At 38.7% G+C, this 22,987-nt stretch overlaps 1 protein-coding gene across 3 annotated transcripts in view; it reads left to right on the top strand.

The window, feature by feature from the left end:
• The window catches only part of LOC121375870 (protein Mo25-like), a 37,748-nt gene extending 15,692 nt beyond the window's left edge, over window positions 1–22,056 (top strand). For all 3 annotated transcript variants that reach the window (XM_041503558.1, XM_041503566.1, XM_041503549.1), the window contains exons 3-8: window positions 1,325–1,477; window positions 5,255–5,373; window positions 10,125–10,293; window positions 11,213–11,338; window positions 13,730–13,873; window positions 15,567–22,056. In XM_041503558.1, the coding sequence (XP_041359492.1) occupies window positions 1,325–1,477; window positions 5,255–5,373; window positions 10,125–10,293; window positions 11,213–11,338; window positions 13,730–13,873; window positions 15,567–15,749 (894 nt within the window). In that variant the 3' untranslated portion in view covers window positions 15,750–22,056. The remainder of the gene's footprint in view (window positions 1–1,324; window positions 1,478–5,254; window positions 5,374–10,124; window positions 10,294–11,212; window positions 11,339–13,729; window positions 13,874–15,566) is intronic.
• Window positions 22,057–22,987: the final 931 nt, after the last annotated feature.

The following is a 22,987-nucleotide window of genomic DNA, read 5'->3' as shown; positions in this document are numbered from 1 at the left end:
GGTGCCGTGCTTGAGAACATATTAAATATATAGATATCGGCCTCACTGGTGCCGTGCTTGAGAACATATTAAATATATAGATATCAGCCTCACTGGTGCCGTGCTTGAGTACATATTAAATATAGATATCAGCCTCACTGGTGTCGTGCTTGAGTACATATTAAATATAGATATCGGCCTCACTGGTGTTGCTTGAGTACATATTAAATATAGATATCGGCCTCACTGGTGTCGTGCTTGAGTACATATTAAATATAAATATCAGCCTCACTGGTGCTGTGCTTGACAACATATTAAATATAGATATCGGCCTCACTGGTGTCATGCTTGAGTACATATTAAATATAGATATCAGCCTCACTGGTGCCGTGCTTGAGAACATATTAAATATAGATATCAGCCTCACTGGTGTCATGCTAGAGTACACGTTACATATAGACATCGGCCTCACTGGTGCCATGCTTCAGTACATATTAAATATAAACATCTGGAAAACTGGGAGACAGACAAAAGGATGAAAATTAAACCTATAGTCCCCTCTGGTTGATCTGGTATGGGACTAATACTAATAAGCATGTTTGTGAAGGAACGACAATGAGAATTGTAAATTTGAAAAATATTTTCGTAACCTATAGCTTACCAGGCACTCTACCTATTTCGATGTCTGATGTATGTTTTCTTGTGTGCCTGTGTTACAGTGTGATGCTTGTGTTGTTCTCCTGTGTTACTGTGTGATGGGCGTGTTGTTCTGTGTTAGTGTGATGATTGTTTTTGCCTGTGTTAGTGTGATACTTGTGTTGTCTGCCTGTGTTACAGTGTGATGCTTGTGTTGTTTGCCTGTGTTGTTCACCTGTGTTACATTGTGATGCCTGTGTTACAGTGTTCCCCGGTGTTACAGTGTGATGCCTGTGTTAGTGTTCGGCCGTGTTACAGTGTGATGCCTGTGTTACAGTGTTCACCTGTGTTACAGTGTTCACCTGTGTTACAGTGTGATGCCTGTGTTACAGTGTGATGCCTGTGTTACAGTGTGATGCCAGTGTTACAGTGTTCGCCGGTGTTAAGTGTTCACCTGTGTCACAGTGTGATGCCTGTGTCACAGTGTGATGCCTGTGTCACAGTGTGATGCCTGTGAACATTACAGTGTGATGCCTGTGAACATTACAGTGTTCACCTGTGTTACAGTGTGTTGCCGGTGTCACAGTGTTTGCCTGTGTTACAGTGTGATGCCTGTGTTAGTGTTCGCCTGTTTTACGGTGTTCGCTGGTGTGATGCCTGTGTTACAAGTGTTCGCCTGTGTCACAGTGTTTGCCTGTTTGTTCTGCAGGTTAGTGAAACGCTGCAGGCCATCAAGAACATGCTGTACGGGACGGCCGACCAGGAGCCCCAGACGGAGCACGTGGCGCAGCTAGCACAGGAGATGTACCAGAGTAATGTCCTCCTGCTCTTCATCGTCAACCTCAGCAAGATCGACTTCGAGGTAGGCAGCAGCTTCCAGCAGGCCATTATAGTCGCAAATTGAATGGTTTGGCTGTACCCGTGTAATAATCAATTATTAAAAATAAAACCTGTGATCGATTGCGTGGGGAAAAGTTAAAAGTTTGTTTTGTTTAATGACACCACTAGAGGACATTGATTTTTTATTAATCATCGGCTATTGGATGTCATATATTGGTAGCTATGGGATCTTTTAATATACACCATCCCATAAACAGGATAGCACATACCACAGTCTTTGATGTCATGTAAAGGCTGGAATGAGAAACAGTCTAATGGGCCCACCGATGCGGATTGATCCCAAACCGACCGCGCATCAAGCCTGCGCTTTACCACTGGGCTACGTCCTGCCCCTCCATTATATAGAAAATAACTAGCTCATAACATAGGATATTGGCTTTATCCTGTGAAGGTAAGAATGGGAAGTTTCCTATTTAGCCTCAACAGGATAGAGCCCATATCCCATGTCATTAACTAGTTATTTTCTATATAATGGAGGGGCGGGACGTACGTAGCCTAGTGGTAAAGCCCTCGCTTGATGTGCGGTCAGTTTGGGTTTGTCCTGCATGCAGTCCATAAAAATTGAGGGCAAAAGCTGTTATTTCAAACTACATTATACAATGACCTATAGGTCAAATGAGCAATTCTGTAATGTTGATATGCATGTGACGTCATATGCGTGACTTCAGTAGTCATAATCTGTTAGTAAGCGTTTATGACTTTCTTTTTAATCAGTCATCATCATTGGCCAATACAAACAGTGGTTGCATGATAAAATGATAAATCTGTTTGGCTATATATGGATGTAATATCGATTATAAAAATCCATAATCGATTGTGTGGGGAGAAGTTAATTCTAATTATTCCCACAGTTTAGTTGATGGAATTGATGTACATATGTTAGGCATGGTGTTTGTTTTCATGTACCGTATATTGCCGTGTATTAGCCGACTTTTGAAGTCTAGAAACACATTCCAAAAGAAGAGAGTCGGCTTATACACGGAGGCAACAAATTGGAGCGTAAAATTCCGATCAAAACTACTCCCGACCGCCACTTATAAATTTTGATCAGACCCTTAGCCTTTCACAGATTATGTAACAATAATTTGTGCACAGTATAAATAAAACACCCCATCATGCAATATTACGCAGTTTTTTGTTCTTGAATGCATTATAAGTTTGATGAATAATAATAAAAAATTACTGGTTTTATTGTCATTTCAATGGTGAAAACTAATCTTTCCAACTGTCGACCATCTTTGTTTGATCTGTACTGGGACCCGTCTTTCATATAGCAAATTTAAGAGACAAAACTGTGTTTTTCTTCAAACAAGTATTATATTTCTAATATTATTGTTTTTGTTGGGAGGACGCATTAAACTGTAAAGTAATGCCATAAATAAATTAAGCTGATTATTAACATTACCGACTGAAAAAACATAACCATGAATTTCAGGACAATAATTACTCCCACAATTGTCACATGACCATACCATATACGGTAAACAGCTGCAGTCACGGACCACATGATCTTTTGTTTCTGTGTGTGTGGTGGGGGATTAAATACGCCCCAATGATTTTACTTTTTGCTGTCCAGTGAATAAATTAATTACTTGTGTGCAGTGATATATTGTTACAGCTTGAATTATTTATTTTTCTGTTATGCTTTATCAGTTCTAAATTATTTTTCACGGCATGGTAGATGTTAGCATTGCCACATTGATTGCGATCGCGATTACCGTGTTTGTAATAATTAAAGGGAAAACGAATATAATGAACAAGAAAAGCACAAGTCTATTTGTTGACAGTATTATTGAAATCGATACAACATACAGCTGGACAAAAGATGACTTCGGCTTATACACAAGGCCGATGATTTTGTACTAGATATTTAGGGTCAAACTTAGAGGTCTGCTTATCCAAGGAGTCGGCTAATACACGGCAATATACGGCTAATACACGGCAATATACGGCTAATACACGGCAATATACGGCTAATACACGGCTAATACACGGCAATATACGGTATACATAATGAATGAGGGCTGAGATGTAGCCCAGTGGTAAAGCGCTCGCTTGATGCACGGTCGATTTAGGATCGATCCCTGTCAGTGGGCCTATTGGGCTATTTGTCGCTCCAGCCAGTGCACCATGACTGGTATATCAAAAGCAGTGGTATGTGCTATCCTGTCTATGGGATGGTGCATACAAAAGCACCCTTGTTGCTAATCGAAAGAGTAGTAACAGCAGGTTTCCTCTCTCAATATCTGTATGGTTCTTAACCATACATCCAATGTCATATAACCATAAATAAAATGTGTTGTGCATCGTTAAATAAAACATAAAACATAAAAAGGAAGATTTGAAATAGTTATTAACGGTAAAGTTAACGATAACACATCAATATGTATGTGGTCTTTATAATTGAAATTCTTTTTGTATTCATATAATTCTCTCCCAATTTATTAATCATCGGCTGTTGGATGTTAAACATTTAGTAATTTTGACATATAGTCTAAGAGAGGAAACCCGCTACATTTTCCATTAGTAACAAGCGATATTTTATATGCACTATACCACAGACAGGATAGCACATACCACAGCCTTTGATATACTAGTCGTGGGGCAATGGCTGGAACGAGAAATAGCCCAATGGGCCCACAGGCAGGGATCGATCTTAAACCAACCTCACATCAAGCGAGCATTTTACCACTGGGCAATGTCCTGCCCCATCTTGGTCAGAATATCAAAGTCTGTATATCCAATGTGGTTCTGGTCATTTTACCACTGGGCTATGTCCTGCCCCTTCTTGGTCAGAATATCAAAGTCTGTATAGCCAATGTGGTTCTGGTGAGAGTATCAAAGTCTGTATCTATAGCCAATGTGGTTCTGGTGAGAGTATCAAAGTCTGTATAGCCAATGTGGTTCTGGTGAGAGTATCAAAGTCTGTATAGCCAATGTGGTTCTGGTGAGAGTATCAAAGTCTGTATATCCAATGTGGTTCTGGGCATTTTACCACTGGGCTATGTCCTGCCTCTTCTTGGTCAGAGTATCAAAGTCTGTATAGCCAATGTGGTTCTGGTGAGAGTATCAAAGTCTGTATAGCCAATGTGGTTCTGGTCAGAGTATCAAAGTCTGTATATCCAATGTGGTTCTGGTCAGAGTATCAAAGTCTGTATAACCAATGTGGTTCTGGTCAGAGTATGAAAGTCTGTATATCCAATTGCTTCCCAATAATTTGTTAAATTTATTAGGGATTTATCCAGGTGTTCTGTGGGTCCAAACATGGCCCTTCCCAGAAGAAAGTTAAACTGAAAAATCCCAATTTTGATGTTAAAAATTCCCAGTATATATATATATATATATATATATATATATATATATATATATATATATATATATATATATATATAAATTCATTATAACAGTGTGTTATAATAAATTCATTTAACAGTGGTGTACTGCATCATTCAATGGTCTAAAAAAATATCCTAAGTATGATTTACTTGTGCTTATTTTCCTATTCCCATCAAACGTGGAACTATGGCAGAAAATCCTGGATAAATCCCTGGTATATTGTAAACAAATTTTTATCAGGAAGTAAACTGAAATTGATCTGCTACAAAGTAACAAACATTAGAATGATGAGAAATGCCTGTAGTTTAGTTGTGAAAAAGGCTCCGTTAGTCGGAAACATACATGTATTAGCAATAGTTGTGAACTGGGGTCAGTCTATTAAGTTGTTTGTATTTTATTTCAGGGAAGAAAAGATGTGGTTGCTATTTTTAACAATTTGCTGCGTCGACAGATTGGCACCCGTTCGCCGACTGTTGAATATATCTGTGTGAAACCGGAGCTCCTCTTTCTCCTCATGGGAAGGTAAGCTGTGGGGTCTAACACTGTGTATGGAGGGGCCATCTAGCTCCTCTTTCTACTCGTGGGAAGGTAAGCTGTGGGGTCTAACACTGTGTATGGAGGGGCCATCTAGCTCCTCTTTCTCCTCATGGGAAGGTAAGCTGTGGGGTCTAACACTGTGTATGGAGGGGCCATCTAGCTCCTTCTCCTCATGGGAAGGTAAGCTGTGGGGTCTAACACTGTGTATGGAGGGGCCATCTAGCTCCTCTTTCTCCTCATGGGAAGGTAAGCTGTGGGGTCTAACACTGTGTATGGAGGGGCCATCTAGCTTCTCTTTCTCCTCGTGGGAAGGTAAGCTGTGGGATCTAACATTGTATGGAGGGGCCATCTAGCTCCTCTTTCTACTCATGGGAAGGTAAGCTGTGGGGTCTAACACTGTGTGGAGGAGCCATCTAGCTTCTCTTTCTCCTCATGGGAAGGTAAGCTGTGGGGTCTAACACTGTGTATGGAGGGGCCATCTAGCTCCTCTTTCTACTCATGGGAAGGTAAGCTGTGGGGTCTAACACTGTGTATGGAGGGGCCATCTAGCTCCTCTTTCTCCTCGTGGGAAGGTAAGCTGTGGGGTCTAACACTGTATGGAGGGGCCATCTAGCTTCTCTTTCTCCTCGTGGGAAGGTAAGCTGTGGGGTCCAACACTGTGTATGGAGGGGCCATCTAGCTCCTCTTTCTCCTCGTGGGAAGGTAAGCTGTGGGGTCCAACACTGTGTATGGAGGGGCCATCTAGCTCCTCTTTCTCCTCGTGGGAAGGTAAGCTGTGGGGTCCAACACTGTATGGAGGGGCCATCTAGCTCCTCGTGGGAAGGTAAGCTGTGGGGTCTAACACTGTGTATGGAGGGGCCATCTAGCTTCTCTTTCTCCTCGTGGGAAGGTAAGCTGTGGGGTCCAACACTGTGTATGGAGGGGCCATCTAGCTCCTCTTTCTCCTCGTGGGAAGGTAAGCTGTGGGGTCCAACACTGTGTATGGAGGGGCCATCTAGCTCCTCTTTCTACTCGTGGGAAGGTAAGCTGTGGGGTCCATCTAGCTCCTCTTTCTCCTCGTGGGAAGGTAAGCTGTGGGGTCTAACACTGTGTATGGAGGGGCCATCTAGCTCCTCTTTCTCCTCATGGGAAGGTAAGCTGTGGGGTCTAACACTGTGTATGGAGGGGCCATCTAGCTTCTCTTTCTCCTCATGGGAAGGTAAGCTGTGGGGTCTAACATTGTATGGAGGGGCCATCTAGCTTCTCTTTCTACTCTTGGGAAGGTAAGCTGTGGGGTCTAACATTGTATGGAGGGGCCATCTAGCTTCTCTTTCTCCTCATGGGAAGGTAAGCTGTGGGGTCTAACACTGTGTATGGAGGGGCCATCTAGCTTCTCTTTCTCCTCATGGGAAGGTAAGCTGTGGGGTCTTAACACTGTGTATGGAGGGGCCATCTAGCTTCTCTTTCTCCTCATGGGAAGGTAAGCTGTGGGGTCTTAACACTGTGTATGGAGGGGCCATCTAGCTTCTCTTTCTCCTCATGGGAAGGTAAGCTGTGGGGTCTTAACACTGTGTATGGAGGGGCCATCTAGCTTCTCTTTCTCCTCATGGGAAGGTAAGCTGTGGGGTCTAACATTGTATGGAGGGGCCATCTAGCTTCTCTTTCTCCTCATGGGAAGGTAAGCTGTGGGGTCTAACATTGTATGGAGGGGCCATCTAGCTCCTCTTTCTCCTCATGGGAAGGTAAGCTGTGGGGTCTAACACTGTATGGAGGGGCCATCTAGCTCCTCTTTCTACTCTTGGGAAGGTAAGCTGTGGGGTCTAACACTGTATGGAGGGGCCATCTAGCTCCTCTTTCTCCTCATGGGAAGGTAAGCTGTGGGGTCTAACACTGTGTATGGAGGGGCCATCTAGCTCCTCTTTCTCCTCATGGGAAGGTAAGCTGTGGGGTCTAACACTGTGTATGGAGGGGCCATCTAGCTCCTCTTTCTCCTCATGGGAAGGTAAGCTGTGGGGTCTAACACTGTGTATGGAGGGGCCATCTAGCTCCTCTTTCTACTCTTGGGAAGGTAAGCTGTGGGGTCTAACACTGTATGGAGGGGCCATCTAGCTCCTCTTTCTACTCGTGGGAAGGTAAGCTGTGGGGTCTAACACTGTGTGGAGGGGCCATCTAGCTCCTCTTTCTCCTCGTGGGAAGGTAAGCTGTGGGGTCTAACACTGTGTATGGAGGGGCCATCTAGCTCCTCTTTCTACTCGTGGGAAGGTAAGCTGTGGGGTCTAATACTGTATGGAGGGGCCATCTAGCTCCTCTTTCTACTCGTGGGAAGGTAAGCTGTGGGGTCTAACACTGTGTATGGAGGGGCCATCTAGCTCCTCTTTCTACTCGTGGGAAGGTAAGCTGTGGGGTCTAACACTGTGTGGAGGGGCCATCTAGCTTCTCTTTCTACTCATGGGAAGGTAAGCTGTGGGGTCTAACACTGTATGGAGGGGCCATCTAGCTCCTCTTTCTACTCATGGGAAGGTAAGCTGTGGGATCTAACACTGTGTATGGAGGGGCCATCTAGCTCCTCTTTCTACTCGTGGGAAGGTAATCTGTGGGGTCTAACACTGTATGGAGGGGCCATCTAGCTCCTCTTTCTCCTCGTGGGAAGGTAAGCTGTGGGGTCTAACACTGTGTATGGAGGGGCCATCTAGCTCCTCTTTCTCCTCGTGGGAAGGTAAGCTGTGGGGTCTAACACTGTGTATGGAGGGGCCATCTAGTTCCTCTTTCTCCTCGTGGGAAGGTAAGCTGTGGGGTCTAACACTGTGTATGGAGGGGCCATCTAGCTCCTCTTTCTACTCGTGGGAAGGTAAGCTGTGGGGTCTAACAATGTGCGCATTTAGAGGTGCTCTATACCAGTACTTCCCCATAGTGTACGGCTTTTTCCTTCGTCGGGAACAATATTTCAACATTTTAGGTAATCAGAAGTCAGTTCATACCATTTTTACCCAGCTAACTGATTTCTCAGTTAAATGTGGATTATATTTCATGACCGATGAGTTAACAATTTGACTTAGGGTATGCTGTGCCCATAAAGTGTTTCAGAAATAAACCAGTCTGCTGTTGTGCTGTCGGGGGTAAAACAATGTCGTCTTGTTCTGTTACCCCCACAGCTGTTGTGCTATGAACAGTAAAGTGCTCTGAGGTATTAAAGACAGGACTTTAGATTGCATCAAATTCAAGGTGATAAACATTGTGTCCTAAATGCATATATGCTCGAAATAATCATGCCCAAATTAAGCACAAACATGCTGACCTCAAAATATTTCACCTCAATCTTAAGTTTAATTAGATTAAAATAACTTGAAAATGTAATGGCCGAAATCGTAATGGTAACACATGAACGTTTTGACTATTATAAAATAGTGCAAGTTTTAACAATCTGTGAACAAAATTACCTCTCCCCAATCACCCCTCTTCAAAACTGTAAAGCAGAGTTCAACAAATCCGCTAGCCCGACGCCCGTGGCTAGTGGTTTTTAAGCTCGCTCGATCGTGTGGGGGTTTTTTGTGTTTTTTTTCTCGGCTGAAATTTCGTTTAATAAATTTTATTGTGTTGTTTGTCATCGAATAATATCAACAACGCAATCAGTATATAATAATAATCCACTTGAACTAGGTCTGCAAACTGCAGTAACATGCTATCTCTACATCGCCACAGTTACAGCATGCATTGTTTATTTTTCCCTTTCAAGTTTCTGGCACAGGAAATAAGTCTTGATTGATTGGACACGTCACGTGGTAGTTAATCTTGCACATATGTTTTAGGCTAAGAACTTGGAAATCACCAATCGCGACGACAGGTTAATCTCAATCAAGTAAACCCCAGTCATGCTTTGAATTTCAGTTTGTTTTATTTACCTATTGTTTTCTAATTTAACACTTCGCTGACATGTGGTTATCGGCAATCAGGAAAACAATTTACTTTAATGGTAACCGCACATGCAATGACTCTGCTTGGCCTATTATGTGTAGCGGTCTGGATAATGCATCACAGCTGCCGATACAAGATGATACCTTTTTTGTTCATCAATTAACAACGGATTAGATGTCGCCGTTATATTCTTTTGATATCAGTCTGACACGGGGATAATGCCCTGTATTTGAGCAATTGGCATCACCGTTCCTGGCGACATAAATAGTAGGGCCCTAAATGTATAACCCAATATCGAATACACTGAACCATCTATTACTGTGTGTCACACTGTCGTACCCTCATTTAAATTTAATTATTTTGATAGTTGTTTTAGATATCGACCATGAGTTTGCTCAATTATTTTTTCTGGAGGGAGGGCAAAAGCGAAAACGGAACAATGACAATGGATCACACTTGGCAAAAAACCAAACGTACAACACGACAAAAAACCGAAAGTTACACATGATTTAAGTGTTTGTTTTATTTTACTGTTATACTCAAAGATGTGTTATGTTACAAAAATTATATAAAAATCCAACTATAATTTATCAGGAATTTGGGCTAGTGCTTTATCTTGGTGGGCTAGTGGTTTTCACAAACCCACTAGCCCTGTGGCTAGTGACGTTTAAAAATATTTGTCATACTCTGTGTAAAGGGGAAGAAAATGCACAAAAAGGTTTTAATATGTAAAAATTAATACGCATGGGGTAAAAAAATCAGTAGAGTCTTTTGAAAGCCACTACATTGTAGTATTGAATTTGGGGATGTGTAATGAAATAAATGTGTTTTCTGGTTGCTTTCAGTTATGAAACGCAGGAGATAGCTCTCAACTGCGGAATGATGCTACGAGAATGTTGCCGCTACGAATCATTGGCAAAAATTATGCTTTATTCTGAACAGTTCTACAACTTCTTTCAATACGTTGAAGTTTCTACGTTCGACATTGCATCAGATGCATTCTCAACATTCAAGGTAACTTAATATTTAATATGCAAACTGACTGTGTGCACACGTGATCTTTTGAAGTATACAGGTCTTTCCTATCTCCTAGTGACAATAATAAAGAACAGGTGGACGGGTTTGTTTTTAGAAACATCGACTCGGTAGTTAAGAAGTAGATGAAATATTCTTTGTAAAATATTTGTGGTGTTGAATTTGAACAGTGATAAATTATTTACCTCTGCCAAACAGTGACAAACTTGGCAGCGTTTGTCACAATCTTTTTCAATAAGCAGATGTACTCAACTTCAATAATAATGGTATTGAGATCTAGCTATAACCCCAATTTAACCTTGTTCTCAATATATATGTGTATGTTTTTAAATTACATTTTGTCTGTGGCTGGTGTGGGACGTAGTCCAGTGTTAAAGCGCTCGCTCAATGCGCAGACTGTCTGGAATCGATTACCGTCGAAAGGCCCCATTGGTTTTCCTCTCTCATCAGTGGTACAGCGCTCACCTGATTCGTGATCGATCTAGGATCGATCCCTGTCGGTGGGCCCATTGGGCTATTTCTTGTTCCAGCCAGTGCTCCACAACTGGTGTAACAGAGGCCGTGGTATGTACTATCCTGTCTATGTGATGGTGCATATAAAAGGTCCCTTAATGCTAATCGGAAAGAGTAGCCCATGAGGTGGCGACAGCAGGTTTCCTCTCTCAATATCTGTGTGGTCCTTAACCATATGTCCGACGCCGTATAACCGCAAATAAAATGTTGAGTGCATCGTTAAATAAAACATTTCCTTCCTTCCTTTCTCAATATCTGTGTGGTCCTTAACCATATGTTTGATACCATTTAACCTTAAATAAAATGTGTTGAGTGTGTCGTTAAATAAAACATTTCTTTCTTAGCAAACATTGTCTAAATATTGGTGTGTGTTTTGTATTTGCAGGAACTGTTAACGAAGCACAAGATGCTGTCTGCTGAGTTTCTCGAGAGTAATTATGACAGAGTGTTCACCCACTACCAGGCCTTACTAAACTCCGACAACTACGTGACCAGGAGACAGGCTCTAAAGGTACCAGCCCACGTACACTACACATATAGATCAATACCAGCCCACGTACACTACACATATAGATCAATACCAGCCCACGTACACTACACATAGATCAATAACAGTCCACGTACACTACACATATAGATCAATACCAGCCCACGTACACTACACATATAGATCAATACCAGCCCACGTACACTACACATAGATCAATAACAGTCCACGTACACTACACATATAGATCAATACCAGCCCACGTACACTACACATAGATCAATACCAGCCCACGTACACTACACATAGATCAATACCAGCCCACGTACACTACACATAGATCAATACCAGCCCACGTACACTACACATAGATCAATACCAGCCCACGTACACTTCACATAGATCAATACCAGCCCACGTACACTTCACATAGATCAATACCAGCCCACGTACACTACACATAGATCAATACCAGCCCACGTACACTACACATAGATCAATACCAGCCCACGTACACTTCACATAGATCAATACCAGCCCACGTACACTACACATATAGATCAATAACAGTCCACGTACACTACACATAGATCAATACCAGCCCACGTACACTTCACATAGATCAATACCAGCCCACGTACACTTCACATAGATCAATACCAGCCCACGTACACTTCACATAGATCAATACCAGCCCACGTATACTTCACATAGATCAATACCAGCCCACGTACACTTCACATAGATCAATACTAGTCCACATATGCTACCAATACCAAAGTAAAATACTGATACCGAACCTCGAATGTGAATACTGCCCAGCTCTGCCGCTATTTTTCTTGTTAATGGTTAAAAGTTTGTTTTGTATAACGACATCACTAATGCACATTGATGTATTAATTATCGGCTATTGGATGTCAAACATTTGGTAATTTTGACATATACAGTGCTGTCTGGTGTATCAGCGCACCTAAGCATTCAAAGACCATGTTCTTTGTGAACACTGTGAAATACTTAATAAAATGTGTCTCTCACCAATGAAGCATTGCATAATCTCAGATACACTATAAATTGTTTTATGTCTGTAGTAAATAAACATTTTAAAATGGTGTATAAATGTAGACACCCCCTTGTATCCAAAACGATTTGCATGTCCGGTGATTCGGCACAGTAGATGTGGATAGGTGACCCCGCTATTTATAGACTGCCCATGATTTAACTGTGTATCCCATAAATGTTACACTTATTGTCCCAGGATTATTTTAATACTTTTTTTGTTTTGTCTTGTTAAAAATATTTCTATGAAAATGAACGATCACACATGACCCATCTCATGATCAGTTTCAGAATTGTTTTCTTGAGTGGCACAGTACTGCAAATGCATACATGTTCATTGTCATGCATGGCTAAGATGCCTACACGGATTTTTTTTCCTTCGGTAGATTGTGCACACACGTGGATCTTATTTCGCTTTTATTTTTTGGTAACAGTGTGACAATAATGAATTGGAATGTTGTCAATTAAGGTGTAAAACTTTTGTTTTGTTTGCATTTGTCTGTGTTTTCCTTTTCAGTTTAAATAAAATTAACTGAAACAAATAATTATACCGTTTACTATAATTTAAAAAATGCGAGAAAGGTGTTTTTAGACTGGTGTTAACATTCTTAATATCAATAAGGCTGACCTACTTCGTGTTTATATACAGGTGAATGATTTATTTTGAAATTATGATATAATTATTGATAATTCTAATTATTTTTAATAGGCACCCATAACAATAAATATGTTGATACTTAAAAAAGGAATTGAACTTTTAATTTGTTAAAAACACAGACAACATGACAACTTCCTAAGCATATTTAAGCAAAATATGAAATGCGCCGAATCACCACACGCGCCGATACACCAGACACTGCTGTAGTCTTGGAGAGGAGATGTGGGCGGGACGTAGCCCGGTGGTTAAAGTGTTCGCCTGTTGCGCCGTTGGTCTGGGATCGATGCCGTCAGTGGGCCCATTTTGTTATTTCTCGTTCCAGCCATTTCTGCACAACTGGTATATCAAAATCTGTGGTATGTACTATCCTGTCTGTGGGATGGTGCATATAGACGATCCCTGGTTGCTAATGGAAAAAATGTAGCGGGTTTCCTCTAATGACTATATGTCACAATTACCAAATGTTTGACATCCAATAGCCGATGATTAATTAATCAATGTGCTCTAGTGGTGTCGTTAAACAAAGCACATTTTAGAGAGGAAACCCACACATTTTTTCCAGTAGTAGCAAGGAATGTTTTATATATACACCATCCCACACGGGATAGCACATACCATGGCCTTTTGATATACCAGTCGTGGTGCACTGGCTGGGGCGAGAAATGTGTTGTTAATGGCGTCACTGTGTTGTTTGGTTTCAGTTGCTTGGAGAGTTGCTGCTAGATCGCCACAACTTCACCACGATGACTCGCTACATCAGTAATCCAGAAAACCTCAAATTGATGATGAACATGCTGAGAGAGAAAAGTCGAAATATTCAATTTGAAGCCTTCCATGTCTTTAAGGTGAGTTCAGAGTACGAAACAACTCGTTACAAGTTACAGGTCTAGCTCTGGCTAAGCAGAACATTTTGTCGTATTATCCATTAATTTTTTATTTATTTTTTTATTACCTAAAACGCAGTTTTTTTCAAACAAAATATGAAATTGGAAAATAAAATTTGCCAGTTGTTTATAAAATTCACAGTTGTCGAATTTGATGAGTGTCAGAGCTAGCTGTGTTGTACCCAGGCAGTTTGTCAGAATACTGAATATATAGAGGCTATTTCATGGGGTTTTTCGAATATGATTTTTATGTCAACGAGTGATGTGTGAACGAATTGCAAAGCAATGAATGAAAATATGGTTTTCACACATCACGAGTTGACATAAAAATCATATTTGGAAAAAATACCATAAAAATTGTCTATTTATTATATACATCTTTCCTAATTTTTGACAATATCTTTTGTTTTTTTGGTAATATTTTTCGCTTATCCTATCAAAAACATGTGACACTGATATATTTCTTCCTATGGAACTTTTCCAGAAAATGTACTTGACCATACACTTTTAAAAAGAAATTTAAATAAATATTATTTGTATTTAATAATACTGCTTTGCAAACATACCTGACAAAGCGATCCTCCAAAAACTCCCACAAAAACAAAACTAATCGAACGCCGTTAAATCCTTACACTTGCACTCAATGACACTACATTGTGTCATTAGTTAGCTTCGTATTCAATTAGTTTTAGATATTTTATCGTAATTGCACTTCGTATCCCTTTTTTTATATAGGTACAGTTGTTTAAATTACATTTTTTTATTCTTCAAATACGACCAAATGCATTGATAATCATCCAATTTAAATACGAAGAAACGACACAAAGGGAGATAATTTAATCAGGCACTTTTACAAAAAAGTAAATACGATTTCTATATTTTCCCTGTAGCTAAAATACAGCGAAAATATGACTTTTCACCTGATATCACTATTATGGTTTCCATAGATCTAGATATTTCATTGCTATGTATATATTAAATCATTTTATTTCATACTCGGTTACTCCATTTCTGTCCCACCTTTATTAATTGACAAAGCTAGATAACGGTATTACTTTTCCAATGGCGGAGATGGCGTCAGTGTTAAAATTGAATGGTAAAATGATGTGTTTAGTTGAGTCCTAGGTCAATCAAACTTGGTTTATTGTTGCATGTCTAGATGATCAGATACCCGGAAAGGTTTATGGTAGTCAAGACATTTCATTCCATGCAATTTTTCTTGTTATACATGTATCTGATTGACATCCAATAGCCGATGATTTATATCAGTGTGCTCTAGTGGTGTTGTTAAACAAAACACTTTAAATTTTTGTGTTATATCTTAAGTGACATCTAATAGTGATGATTTATATCAGTGTCCTCTAGTGGTGTTGTTAAACAAAACAAACTTTAAAAAAATTTGTTATATCTAATTGACATCCAATAGCCGATGATTTATATCAGTGTGCTCTAGTGGTGTTGTTAAACAAAACAAACTTTAAAAAAATTTGTTATATCTAATTGACATCCAATAGCCGATGATTTATATTAGTGTGCTCTAGTGGTGTCATTAAATAAAACAAACTTAATTTTTGTGGTTATATCTAAGGACTGTTCTAAAAAAAAGTATCATTAAATTTCTTAAATTGTTTCCCTTTTTTTTTTTTTTTTCCAGGTGTTTGTAGCCAACCCCAATAAGCCAAAGCCAATTTTGGATATACTCCTACGAAACAAGGAAAAACTAGTGGACTTTCTAACAAAGTTTCATACCGACCGTTCTGACGACGAACAATTTAACGATGAAAAAGCCTACCTGATAAAACAAATTAAAGAACTGAAGTCCCCTGACGATTCTTAACAACACGCTAGTGATACGTGAGTAGAGCGCGTCATACTGCGTACCATGTAGGAGGGTCAGGACGGGGTCGAAGCGAGAACCCTGTTCGGTCATACTCGTTATATATGGGCACCTCTGGTTGTCGAAGCGGTTGCACTAGCCGTATTGTGGGCTATATTCTCCAATTTTTCCTTCTATTTTATTTTATACCTATGTTTATATCCATGTCACTTATATTGCTTTAAGAAGGGAGTTTCTGTGCTGCAAAAAGATCTTGTGGATTCTCGTAAACGCGGAGAAGAAAAAGCTACATGTTGAGGATTGAGAAAAAGAAGACCGACAATGTTAAAAGAAGAATGTTGTTGATTTAATAAAAGTAATTTGTTTTCGTTCTTCGGCGATTCTCCTAACTCTGACAAGCTTGTAAATCATTTCCAGGTTCTCCCTCGACAACTTTTGTTTTGCGCTATGTTATTAGTTTAATTAATAGTATATATATATATATATATATATATATATATATATATATATATATATATATATATATATATATATATTTACCCATGTGGATTGTTTAGGAAGGTTTTGTATGAGACAGTAAGTCAAGTCTATGTTAGACAGAAAATAATAGTTTGAAAAAATAATACATTGACATCCAAAAGAAACCTTACAAGGCTTAAAATTGTATTATACAGGGGTGGAAATTCTCCTCGGATTGGCTGTTTTCCTTTCATGAACATTGCGTTTCCTCGCATTTTAATCATCCTTTCCTCCAAAATGTGTCAGATGGCACAAATTTTAACCTGGGATTTCAAGAATATCCGGGACCCCTCTAGATTTCCTCTTTTTTACAGTTCACCAATTCCCCACCCCTGATTATTATTTAAAAAAAAAAACCCAAAACAGTACAGTGGGATATGAAAGTATCATGAAGTACAGTATCTAAACGTAACAATGCACTTCGTGATACAGCAAAATGTTTTGGAACGTGGTTTTTGAATTACTTCCTTGCCATTAGTAAAAAAATTTATATATGTATACATTCTCTTGGATGTCAATATAGTTCGAAAATGGTTAGTCAAATTATGTTTGTCTTATTCAAGTGCAACAAAGTAAAAGCTCAGTCATTGGTGATATATTTGCCAAAGAATGGTCTAAACCTTGTGTCAGGAACAAAAGATTCATATTCGAAGGCTGATCATGTGTGTAGGTGGGTAAAAGGCAAACTAGGCCCTCTTGTGTTCTTAAAAAAAATAATGATAAAACGATTGATCGTGCCCTGAAAATACAAGTCTCAGTTGGTCATTCCAATTGCTCTACTCTAGGGATGGACTTGTTTTTATTAATCCCGACAGCAGCAGGAATAATGTTTGATGTATATATAACTAAAACTGTTTATTAATAAAAGTGATTTGAGTATACCACGAATTGTGCGAGTTGAACTTAGTAGCTGCAGAACAGAAATCACAATCGCAGCAACGACAGATACAGTAAGCTGAGCAATAAAGCTTCTGTGACTGAACCACATCCAATAGCCGATGATTAATAAATCAATGTGCTCTAGTGGTGTCGTTAAACAAAACAAGCAAACTTCCTACCACTGAACCTTTCCACAAAGATGGGTTAAAGCAGGTGTAGAATTTGTTGGTAATTTTCCATATCTGTTTGAAGATCTGCAGTCTGTCAGTTTCGTCTTCTCCATGGGAGGAAATAAAGGCTCATCATACTGTTCATTCGTTTATCAGCTGTTTAGCCAATTTGTCTTCGAGTGAACCCTTCCCTTTTTGCTCTACCTTGCGGAGCCACTCACTTCTCCAGAATGAATCTTTAATTCTTATCATTTGGTGTTTTTTTTAACCTGATGACACTTGCTAATGGACATGGTATTTAAGGATTTTTATAAATCTGTTTATTACATTAATGCATTTCATTGTTGACTTTTTATTTTTATTTTTTTTCCTACTTTCTTTAAAACAACTTTTTTTGTGTATTAAATTCAGGGGACAATATTTCAAAATCTTAAGTAACCCTGAAGTCAGTTTTCGTCATTGTTACCTTGGTAACTAATTGTTCAGTTACATTAATTATGTTTGCAGTCAGTAACTTAATCGTAACCCCTGTATTGCTGTTCTGGACTAGATTGATATTTCAAATATAAGTTAAACAACCTTGTTTTGCAGATAAAAATAATATTTCGCAAGTGTTTAAAGCAATCTTAATTTTAAATATTTTTTTAACAGTTATTAATTGTAAACAAGTAGTGGTTTCCTATGTAACTCAGCAGTGAGTGTGAATTTAAATCTACATAACCAACACATTGACAAAACAAAAAGGTCACATAAAATATTAAGCCCTGTAAATTATTTTAGGGGTGCGAGTGTGATGGCATATATAGTTCACAATTTATCTGATTTGTGGGGAAAATGGTAGCCTACTAGTAATAGAAAGCTATTTGATTAGTTACTGTGATTGAATGAAAATGAAAATGAATGACACCGAAACCAAGCTGCACGTTTAAGCATCTGGGCTGGTGATGGTATACAGATGTTTACAGTAGTATACAACAGTCGGGACTCGCCACTTCCTATGTGGAACAAAGCTTCATGTTATTGTAAAACACAAACGTGCTGCCTACACTTGTCAGGGCTAGCTAGCTCTGGGTGATCAGAACATTTTTGTCAAATTATCTTTAAAAAAAATGCAACACGTACAGCTATTTTCATACAAAATACAAATTATTACACCTTTTTTTCCCACTGCCAACTGGGAATAACATTTGCAAAATGTTTTTAAAATTGCAAATGGGGAGTGGCAAGTGGCGGAGCTTGTTACAGTGAAACCCATCAAAACTGGACACCCATGGAAACCAGTAAAAAGGCTGGTTACAGAGGTTGTGTTCTGTGCCGATATTTAAAAAGGGGCCATGAAAAACATCCAGTTTTCAGGGGTTTCGTTGTACTACTTAAACTAGTTTTCCTGTGGCAAAACCGAAGTGGGTTATGCCATCGGTTGTCCATGTAGCTTGTGGAGGCCTGTACTAGGCTACTGCTTGTGGATTTGACCTGTTTAGAGTTTGTACATTTAGTCTTCTGCTTATAGTTCACCATGCTATCTCTGACCTAGAAATGACACCTACAGTCCCACATTTGGCTAGTTTAGTATTAACATGCTACAAAAGTTAAAATACCTCAAGTAGCATGCAGTCTTTTTGGTTTTTATCTTCTTCTTTTTTAGTATTGGTCATTATTAATTATTTCTCGGTCTATAATTCTCCTCAGTAGTCCTGTTCATGTAAAACAACCAATAAATTAGTATTTTTTGGTTTATATCCATAAGACCCGTACTTGTAATATCTGTAACCAGTAAGATGAGAAGGATACGTTTCATATGCTATATACACACTGTCAGATATTAGTACAGTGACCAAGGTTGTCCCACGGTCACGTTCACATTGTTTTATTATTGTATTGGACTTCATAAGCTATTCCCTATATCTCAGTTATGATACAGTGTTGTATCCAAAAGAAAACATTCATGCAATACCATTCATTCAATAAATGGAACGTATGTTAATCATTGGACAGATGTACTGTTATTGGTTTAAATCGGTCTGGCTAAAACTTTCGTTTTGTTACATAAAATCTGCAATGGAAGAACTGTCCACTGGCTAGTGTGATATCGAGACAAATTGTTGCCAACTGCAGATTTAGTTCATCGATTACCGGTCGGATAGTGTAATTTGTATGGAGGATTCTCTGGGTATGTATGACAATCTGCCACATTATACAGTGTGCTGCTGTAAAGATGGGATTCCTCGTGTACATTTTTGACAGCTTGTGTACGAGTGTGTGTGAATTCTGCCATGCTCATATACCATGAAGGTTTCGTGCATTTCTGTCCCGGGTTCCGTATTTGGATAGCCAGAAGCCCAACCCGGGACAGAAGCTTGTGTATGTTAGCCAAGTTTTCCAAATCAGAAATATTATTGGTAGTAAATCTTAAGGCAGAGATGAATTTTACTTGTAGAATGCAGGAAATTACATTTCAGGACATCGTTTTTAACAGTTTACAGAACATAACGACACTGTGCTGGGGCAAATTATCAAATTTGTGCAAAAAATATAGAGAAATTCGGGCAAAATGAGCTGGCCTGAAACCTTTTGACCTTGTATTTCCATCATTCTATCCACAATATTATTTGTAATCCATGTAAAAATGCACACAATGTAGTCATTTATTTGCAGCCCTATTTAGCTACATTATATTTGGCAGTATTCCGAATACAAATAAATGTTATCCAGATTCTGGCATTTTTGTTGAAATCGGGCAAAAATTGGCCACAATCTACATGTATGTAACCTGAGACACATGATAGCAGTAACAACTAAACATTGGCCATACAGTACATGTATGTAACCTGAGACACATGATAGCAATAACAACTAAACATTGGCCATACACCTACATGTATGTAACCTGAGACACATGATAGCAGTAACAACAAAAAATTGGGCAGTGCGTTTTCAGTGAAGTTTGGTATATATAAAGAAACTGCACAAGCATGCTATAGCAGCACATGGAATCCTAGCTTTTAGTTTGTAAATTGTTGGCCAAAATAAATGTATACTGTTGATCTGCCTCAGTTTTGTTGGGACCTATGGAGGAATGTTAAATACTTGTATGTAAAATACCAATAATTACTGTCATGTATCGTCTAGTTGTTAATATGAAGAGGTCTTTTTTTTCTCTTTAATGAAAGAAAGAAAAAGTAACTTTTAAAATTTGTCCCAAATTAAACATTGAAGAATACTGACAATCTGATAATTATACAGTGTATACATGTAGATTTACAATGTGTTATTTTTTAAAATCTGTGGCGACTTAAGGAAAAAATGTGTGTGTGACCATACAGGGAGCTATCGGTAAGATTCACCTATGTGCATGATGCTTGGGGAAAGCCAACCAGTAGAGCTGGGTGATATTGAAATTTCAGGTTTGGGGGAGATATGTTCGCGTTAATGTAAATCGGTACCGAACAGTATATGTTGAAAAGCATTAAAATTTTAAAAACCTAAAAAGCCCGACATGTGGTTTTTTTCAGGTGAGATGGACGCATGTTTGGTGTATTGCTATGGTAGCACTGACCAGCTTCTAGCACTCATTAACCTCAGTAACGCTTCTGTGCCGACTGAAGCAAACCGAGAAATCCTTTAGAAATAATGTTGTTGTACGACGTGTATCATCCTCGGATGTGCAGGAAACTGACGGTTCATTGCTTAGTTAAATGTTCTCTCAACTTGATATTATTTTTTTTAGTCAAGCTGTTTATAGAAGTCACCAAAGGTTCAACAGTGTTGCTATTATGAGCAGGTTCCTAAATGTTTATAATGATTGGCCGGTTAGTGGTTGTAACATGATTGTAGTTACATGTAAGAGCAGGTTTAGTTCAACCTGTGTTTGTATGGCCTCATTCCCATTCACTGGATGCGACATGGCAGTAAATGGTTTCCAGTGAGACCAAACTGGATTAGTGCCACTGGCGGCTCTTATGGTCTCACTGGAAATGGTATCTTTTGGTATTTGTAGCCACACATGCATTCACCGCATCGTATTCAGTATGAATAAGCCCCATTACCAAAAATAGCCATGGCTCAACCTTGCTCCCCAAATATCCACCGCTAATTATAACCCATAAATAAACTTAAAAATTGTAGTTGGCGATGTTCTTTTTAATTTTATTTAGGTCTTAAGTAAACACTACAGAGTTTGTGGTCTTTGAAATCTTTCTCCTTTTTTTTTTCTCTCTTTTTTTAAACTTTTTTTTTTACTAATGGAACCTTTTTAATGACATTAAATCTTAAATATATTTTCTTCTTTAGATCATCAGTGTACGCTATCTACATTCAGTTGGTTTCTGGGCATCTTAATGAGTTTTAGCTCAATTTAAATTTTATTTCCTAATTTATATTTTTTTTCATGACATTTGTGTATTAAATTATTGGGAGATAAAATATAGTTTGTGCTACTACAAATATTAGGCCGATCAGAAACACATTGAATATACAAACACTGATATTCTAAAGAATATATATATACATACATAGTGTAATGTTAGTCATAGAAAGGCTGTAGTTGTGGAAAAGTTGTTACACGCTCAGCAAACACAGAAAAGTCTCTTTGAATGGGTTTCCTGCACATGAATGGAACTGTCAGCTCCTGTAATTCTGGGGATGAATGTGTATATATAAATATATACGGTTGGCATTGTACATGTGTATAAACTGATGTGTACGAAAACCACGATAATACATTATTTACACAATCATAACATTTGTGTTTGTTCATTTTGTTCTCCATTTCGCCACTTCAGTGGGCATGTATCTTCAGTCAAATAAAATTGGATTTATTGCAGATTATGCAAATATCTTGCATTGCTGTAATAGAACTCGTGGTTGGATACAAGTGGGGTACACCTCCCTCCATTTTACTATATACTAATCATTTTCATACATTTGTTTCAGCCAGTGCACCATGAGAGCATACCAATTTATTAATCATCAGCTATTTGGATTTCACACTTTTGGTAATTCTGACAGTCCTTAGAGAGGAAACCTGCTACAATTTTCCATTAATAACGAGGGATCTTTTATATTTACCATCCCACAGGCAGGATAGCACATACCAGTTGTGGTGCACACTGGCTGGAATTGATAATAAGCTAATATTAAGCAATCGGTAACAAGCTTACAAACACATTTATAATGGGGTTCTCAAAGATGATAAAATATCAACATTTGGTCAGGAATTATTTTAATTCTTTGTAATTCAGTGATAATTTATTGACAAGGCCAGGCGTGCAACCATGATTTTTTAATAGAGTGGGCCAAAAACCTGTTGTTTATTTAAAATAGAATTTAAAGGTTCTTGATAGATGGACAGGATAGTGTGAAATCTGTAATACTGTAAATCAGGAAATGTTGGCGAGTATAACATTTTAGCGAGGTCATACAAAACGGTAATATTTCATGGTGGTAAATTTAAAGTTTGTGCGATCGTTTTGTTTGTGATTAACTGAACTCGCAACAATGGTTACATGCTGATTAAACAAAAAGGATGGCAAATAACAATAGTTAGTTAGCATGCACATTACTGCAATTTTCTACTATATTTGTATGCTGCTTAACATCAAGACTCGTAAAAAAAACATTATTGCAGCTGATCCTACAACTCGAACCTATTCCGTTTTTTAATTTGTAATA

Source organism: Gigantopelta aegis, chromosome 1 (assembly GCF_016097555.1).
Source record: "Gigantopelta aegis isolate Gae_Host chromosome 1, Gae_host_genome, whole genome shotgun sequence".
Taxonomy (NCBI): domain Eukaryota; kingdom Metazoa; phylum Mollusca; class Gastropoda; order Neomphalida; family Peltospiridae; genus Gigantopelta; species Gigantopelta aegis.
The sequence above is the reverse complement of the archived record's forward strand: the minus strand, read 5'-3'. Positions and strand labels throughout refer to the sequence as shown.